Below are 7,917 nucleotides of genomic sequence, written 5' to 3' on the forward strand. Positions count from 1 at the left end.
AACTCAGTGTTATAAACTACCCTTCAAACAGTGCAGACTGTATGAATCATACAACACTCTATGTTATAATATACCCTTCAAACAGTGTAGACTGTCTAAATCATACAAACTCTGTGTTATAAACTACCCTTCAAACAGTGCAGACTGTCTAAATCATACAACACTCTATGTTATAATATACCCTTCAAATAGTGCAGACTGTCTAAATCATACAACACTCTATGTTATAATATACCCTTCAAATAGTGCAGACTGTCTAAATCATACAACACTCTATGTTATAATATACCCTTCAAACAGTGTAGACTGTCTAAATCATACAAAACTCTGTGTTATAAACTACCCTTCAAACAGTGTAGACTGTCTAAATCATACTTTACTATGACAAATCCTTTGTTTGTTGTTTTTCGGTTCTGTAGGTTTTTATTAAAGATTCTGTTTAATGGATTAGGCTCTATAAAATATGGTTAGTTTTATAGCACACAGGATCTAGAAACATTTCATAAACAAATTGTTATTTTGCGGTTATACAAGATGTAACCAAGTTGTGGCAAACGACAGGAAAACATTTGTTGGCTTTTGCCGGAGGAAGAAATCATTCCAAGTTTATATGAAATACTTATACTGACTCAAGGTTTCAGAGTAATGTTATTATTATTATTATTTTAGAAATGTATCACCAGGGGAAAAAAAACTTTTTTAAGTCGAACTTAATAACGATATTTCAAGTTTCATCACTAGAATAACATTACGTCTCTGAGTAAAACTGTTTTATCACCGGGTACAAGCTGTATTGACATCTTATATAAGAACATTGATTTATACATTACTTCTCTGACTAAAACTGTTTTATCACCGGGTACAAGCTGTATTGACATCTTATATAAGAACATTCATTTATACATTACTTCTCTGACTAAAACTGTTTTATCTCCGGGTACAAGCTGTATTGACATCTTATATAAGAACATTGATTTATACATTACTTCTCTGACTAAAACTGTTTTATCTCCGGGTACAAGCTGTATTGACATCTTATATAAGAACATTGAATTATACATTACTTCTCTGACTAAAACTGTTTTATCACCGGGTACAAGCTGTATTGACATTTTATATAAGAACATTGATTTATACATCACTTCTCACCTTGTTTGTCATATCTAGCAACCCTGTCTCCTAAGCATCTTGACACTGGACATTGTTTCCTAAGAACTTGACAAGAACATCGATTTATACATTACTTCCTACCCTCTGATAACCTTGACTACAATTATCACACATTATACATTGTTTCCTGGTAACCTTGACAACGATTATCACACATTACATATTGTTTCCTGATAGCCTTGACAACAATTATCACACATTACATATTGTTTTTACTGATAGCCTTGACTACAATTATCACACATTACACATTGTTTTATGGTAACTCTGACTACAATTATCACACGTTACACATTGTTTCCTGGTAACCTTGACTACAATTATCACACATTACACATTGTTTCCTGGTAACCTTGACTACAATTATCACACATTACACATTGTTTCCTGGTAACCTTGACTACAATTATCACACATTACACATTGTTTCCTGGTAACCTTGACTACAATTATCACACATTACACGTTGTTTTTTTTGGTAACCTTGACTACAATTATCACACATTACACATTGTTTCCTGGTAACCTTGACTACAATTATCACACATTACACACTGTTTCCAAATAATCGTGATATGAATTTCCAATCATTGCAAATTTTGTTCTCACATATATCACCCTAAACTCACTACGTCTTACAAGTCAGTTTTCAACTATTAGAACGATGTTTCTATCTGTTGATTATCTTGTCTAGAAAACATTGTTTTTGATCTTATATTTACTTGTATTTATAATCACTTCACATACTTCTGCACCAAACACAGAATTATGGGAATTATCTGAGAAATACTAACCAAACTATGACAATTAACTGAGAAATAATCACCAAACTACTGCAGCTAGAACTCCTAGTCATGTAAAGTTCTAACTCGTGTAAACTAACCCTTTTGACTCCCATTGTTGACCAGACTACATTGATGTGAGCAACCATTAAATGAGGACCAACTTACACAGCAAACAGCATCTGACTAAAATCGTTATTAAAGATTATCACGGAGCGAATTCTGAATCATGATATAAGAAACAAAATTAACTTTACTTGTTTTATTTTTTATAGGTTAGGTCAAAGTTTCTCAAAGTGTGGGGCGCGAACGATTAGGGTTTAGTCAATAGTGCAATATCAAACGTTTGAATACATTTTTTTATAAATGAAAATGATAGATAATTATTACAACACGTATAGCATTTTAATTATATCTCGTGTATTATATATCTCGTCCCTTAACTCACTCTTTTCACTCATGCACCCCCCCCAGTGGCACAGCGGTATGTCTGCGGACTTACAACGCTAGAATCCGGGTTTCAATACCCGTGGTGGGCAGAGCACAGATAGCCCATTGTGTAGCTTTGTGCTTAATTACAAACAAACAAACTTTCACTCATTAAAAAAGAAAAGAAAAAAGAGGACACCCAAGAAACCATATTTATTAAAAAGGGGGCGTGGATGACAAAAGTTTAGGAAATGCTGGGTTAGGTAAAGTTGTCCCACAAACATTGTTAACAACGTTCTAAACAAACATCAATATTTTCTTAATTATAACAAAATTCCTTAAAATTTTCAAAGTTACAATAATGGTGTTTTTTTTTTTACTAAACTGTCCTCGCACTCAACTAAATTTCAATTCTGATCACTCATAGGTTGGAAGTCCTTGCGTCAATCAATCAGAATATTGCTTATTTAACGTCACAGTGCTTCTAGACTTATGGATTAAACCCTTTAAAACTTCTGCACTGAGTAGTTTGTTTTGAATTTCGCGAAAAGCTACACGAGGGCTGTCTGCGCTAGCCGTCCCTAATTTAACAGTATAAGACTAGAGGGAAGGCAACTAGTCATCACCACCCACCGCCAACTGTTGGGCTACTCTTTTTACCAACGAATAGTGGGATTGACCGTCACATTATAACGCCCCCACGGCTGAAAGGGCGAGCATGTTTGGTGGGACGGGGATTCGAACCCGCGACCCGTAGATTGCGAGTCGAGCGCCCTAACCACCTGGTCATGCCGGGCCGTATTGATTATACGTTTTCAACTGGCCCACATTGTTATGTGTTGTTGTTTTACAAATAACAAAGGCCCTATTACATTTTCTGCCATATTTTAAAATGTATATCCGTGATGTGTTATCTCAGTGACGGTTGTGAAGACTCTTGAGGCTGCTCCGTACTTTTCTCCGTTGTTAGTTGCCTTGGAAATATCCTTCATACACAATGAGACAGAGGGCTGTGCTGTTAAAGACACCTGACGGGTTGTCGAAAGCCTTGATGACCTCAGAAGAATTTCACTTGTTGTTGTTGTGGAACGTGAAGTTCGACTGACTGTATCAGATCGTAGAGGACGCTTCGATCTCGAACGACAAATATGACTTGGCTGAGAAAACCAGCGACAGCAAGAAAAGCTGCTAAGATAATTTAGAAAAGTTGAAATCAGGATTTTTTAAAATTAAAAGTGGGAAATTTTTGTATTTTTTTTTAAATCAGAACGGAATAACTCAGTTCAATTGAGATTAATTTGTTTCTATTACACCGGCTAATTTTCATTTTTTAATAGTATTTTAATAAAACACTGTCTAGTACTACCAACATCTATACATAATAAAAAATATATTTGTGTGTACAATATCTACAAAAAATCAAGGGCGAATTCTCAAAAGCCGCGGCTGTCAATAGATCTCAAATCGGTCAATAGATGGAGCTATGAACTAAAACTTTGTACTTGAAAAAAAAAAAAAACTAGCGCCATTCTATGAGCCGCTATGCCGCGGCTGAAAAGCAGATAACACGACGAGAAGTACATGTGTTCATCCAGTTTGCAATACATAGCGCCACGTACGCATTTTTGTGTATTTTTAACGAAATGGTTTACATGTTAATTAAGTGATCTTCAAAATATAATAAAGTGTTTTTTATAAAGATCATTTTTAGAATCCGGGAAGACTTTCTGGATTTCAGTAATTCTGTAGAGTGCTTTTAGATGTAATCTTTGGAAATCAGAATTTTTAACAACATTGAACAAATATATTTTTAATCAAAATATAAATATCGTCAAAACCCTTTTACTTTGATTGCCATGTATATCAACCTCCCTGTTCTCTGCGTTTGATTTTTTTTATAATTTCTAATAAGAAAACACATAAGCTATTTTTAGAATTACAAATACGGCTTATAAAGTATAACAAGACCAAAATGGCTTAGAATAACTAGGTTTCTCCCCACTTACCTTAACGTACGACACAGACGAGTGGAGAAAATGCAGTAAATAAAAGGGTTAGCAGCACTGTTTAATGGAGCCAGACTTTGAATAAATGTTGAGATTGCAATGTTAGTTTGGTTAAGAGAAAAGTATCCAAAAACCTGGAGAAGGTCGTAGATAAAGTAAGGACTCCAGCATAAGATGAACACTGAAATCAAGAAAGAGTGCTTAATAGCGTGGAGCAATTTCTGTTTGTTTGTTGTTGTTGTTGTTGTTTTTCTACTACATGTGTAAGCCCCTCCGTTTATTTACATATACACCCCTCTGTTATGTCCGTCGGTCCATCTGTTGGGTGCTGTCTTACCAAAGAATGTCATCCGTTCATGTCCACAAATTGAAGCAAAACAAATTCTTAGAATATAAAATGATAAAAGAAACAGAAGGTGCATTTTTTAACTTTTATAAATTCTCATTACATGATCATTGTTTTGTTTTGTTTTTAATTTCGCGCAAAGCTACACGAGGGCTATCTGCGCTAGCCGTCCCTAATTTAACAGTGTAAGACTAGAGGGAAGGCAACTAGTCATCACCACCCACCGCCAACTCTTGGGCTACTCTTTTACCAACGAATAGTGGGATTGACCGTCACATTATAACGCCCCCACGGCTGAAAGGGCGAGTATGTTTGGTGACGGGGATTCGAACCCGCGACTCTTAGATTGGGAGTCGAGCGCCTTAGCCACCTGGCCATGCCGGGGCCCTACATGATCATTGTGTGATAATTTTTCAAATACTAAATGTTTTTATTCTAATTTGCAAAATGAAAAGGAGACGTTCCTGTACCAAAAATACTTTAAAATTCATGGCTAGCATGAAATACATCCCATAGGGTTTCATTACCAAATACTTTAAACTTCACTGTTAATATGAAATAAATCCAATATAAGAATTTAACCCAAAGAAGTGGGTTCAAACATAAAAAAGACCCAGTGGTTGAACTTCTTTCTGTAAAAATCTAATTCCGAGAAGTGGGTTCAAACATAAGAAAGACCCAAGGATTGAACTTCTTTCTGTAAAAATCTAATCCCGAGAATTGGGTTCAAACATAAGAAAGACCCAAGGATTGAACTTCTTTCTCTAAAATCTAATCCCGAGAATTGGGTTCAAACATAAGAAAGACTCAGCGGTTGAGCTTCTTTCTATCAAAATCTAACCCAGAGAAGTGGGTTCAAACGTAAAAAAATAAAGACCAAGCGACTAAATATACTGACAACAAGGGACCGTTTGGTCCTTCAAGTCTGTCCCTGTACACTCCCACTTCAGGAGCAGTAAAACTTAAACTCACCTTTTTTTTTTTAGGAAACCATCTATTCTCCTTTTAAACTATTATAAAACATTAGCTTCTACCACTTCTGAAGGCAACTCATTCCAGAACTCAATCACCTTGTTATAAAAATAATACTGTCTCAATTGGAGCCTAGCCTGTCTCCACCTCCAAATGATAAACTCGAATAAAAGTCGATTAGTTTGAGAATAAACTTCTGTGGGAACATTTTGAAGAAACTATTAAATAACTGTAACAGAAATGTGAGAGGGAAAAAAATTCCAGTGAGTTATCCAAAAGAAGTTGATGGTGTTCAGAGGATACAAATAAAATGTTCTAATCAAATTTCCAATAAAATCAAAGCAGAGATGTTCAGCTTTGTATACAATATGGTCTCCAAATATGTGTGTAGTAAAAAAAAAAAATACAATAGAAAAGTGTAAAAGAAAATTAAATTAAATATCTCAATATTTTCCCACGAATGTTTCAAGAAAGTTTCTAAATTGACAAAAAAAAATCACCATCTAAGATGGATTCCGACATTTTATAGCACGTTTATTGTAGTGAGGAAAAGTTCTTTAGAGGACTTTATGTACTCTATCCAAAAATTTATCCTTACCAAAAACAATAACAAACGTCATTTTTACGGTCTTGATTTTGGCTCTGGGAATAATTCCTCTGGAACTGGCTCTCTTGCTGACAGCCTCGTAGTCATCGCTATGTCTACCAGGTGTCTCTTTAACAACAGCAAATAAAAACCTCATTAGAATAAATGTTCTTGCGTAAGCCTAGGCTCTTGTCGTAGTCAATAAAATAAATGAATAAACATTACTAAGTCATTGTTCATCAGATAGGAAAAAGAATTAAGTAAAACATTACGTAATCTTGTTGTGTATAGAAATAATGTCACATCTAACTGCAATACCAAGAACTTTTTGTGATGCTTTCATGACGTTGTATTTAATGGAATTGCATGACGTTACAGGTATAAATATATATTTTACTTTAGTGTGATTGACATTTCAATTTATATTAATCCTCACCCATCGGATAGAGGGTTATATTGATTCTGATCCTACATATCAGAATATTTCCTAGTGTGAGGATAATATATGTTAGTATATTTCCCAGTGCGAGGATAATACATATCAGAATATTTCCTAGTGTGAGGATAATATATGTTAGTATATTTCCCAGTGCGAGGATAATACATATCAGAATATTTCCTAGTGTGAGGAGAATATAAGTCATCGTATTTCCTAGTGTGAGGATAATATATATTAATATGTATTCCACAATGAGAATAATATAAATCATTATATCTCCTAGTGTGAGGATAACATATGTCTCTTAATGTATATATCAATTATCCTCGCACTGGGAAATATACTAACATATATTATCCTCACACTATGGGATATATTGATATATATTATCCTCATACTAGGGGGATATGTTAATATATATATTATCCTCACTGTGGAAGACATACTAATATATGTTATCCTCACTCCAGGGGATATATTGATATATATTATCCTCATACTAGGGGATATACTAATATATATTATACTCACTGTTGAAGACATACTTGTATATATTATCCTCACTCTAGAAGGTATAGTGGTATAAATTATCCTCACACAAGGAGTTATATACTTTATCCTCACTCTGGAAGTCGTACTAATAAGTATCATCCTCACTCTAGAAGGTATACCAATATACATTATCCTCATTGTGGAAGACATGTTCATGTATATTCTCCTCACGCCAGAAGATATATATATTATCCTCACACTAGAAGATATGTATTTTATTCTCACACTAGGAAACATGTGTACAGCCTTACTAGCAGCTCGACGATTTTCCCACTGTACATCGTGTTTTCTGGAAATTTGATTCAAATTCAGTATTCATATTTTCAAACGTTATTTTTTTAAATTTTGAATATCTGATTTCCTTTCCATTTTGCTGACAACGTGGCATCTAATTAAAAAACAAACAGAAAACTAATTTAGTCTAGGACCCGAGGAGCTCGTGAGTCGGCAGAGACAGACAAATAATAATATAAAATAATCATAATCAAGGAATGGAAAAGATATGTTATAAAAACATAATGGAGTATTCAACCTTTCTAACACTGTAGTTTAATATAATATTGAAATAAGTATGTTTTGTTGTAAAAACATAATGGAGTATTCAACCTTTCTAACACTGTAGTTTAATATAATAT

General features: G+C 34.2%; 1 protein-coding gene across 1 annotated transcript in view; it reads right to left on the reverse strand.

The window, feature by feature from the left end:
- Nucleotides 1–3,111: 3,111 nt before the first annotated feature.
- Nucleotides 3,112–7,917, reverse strand: part of LOC106475350 (cardioacceleratory peptide receptor-like) — a 16,119-nt gene continuing 11,313 nt past the window's right edge. Inside the window, exons 5-7 of the mRNA XM_013936038.2 lie at nt 6,304–6,420; nt 4,388–4,568; nt 3,112–3,566 (exon numbers count right to left, since the gene is read on the reverse strand). Coding sequence (XP_013791492.2) covers nt 3,269–3,566; nt 4,388–4,568; nt 6,304–6,420 — 596 coding nt within the window. The 3' untranslated portion in view covers nt 3,112–3,268. The remainder of the gene's footprint in view (nt 3,567–4,387; nt 4,569–6,303; nt 6,421–7,917) is intronic.

Source organism: Limulus polyphemus, unplaced genomic scaffold (genome assembly GCF_000517525.1).
Source record: "Limulus polyphemus unplaced genomic scaffold, Limulus_polyphemus-2.1.2 Scaffold8447, whole genome shotgun sequence".
Lineage (NCBI taxonomy): Eukaryota > Metazoa > Arthropoda > Merostomata > Xiphosura > Limulidae > Limulus > Limulus polyphemus.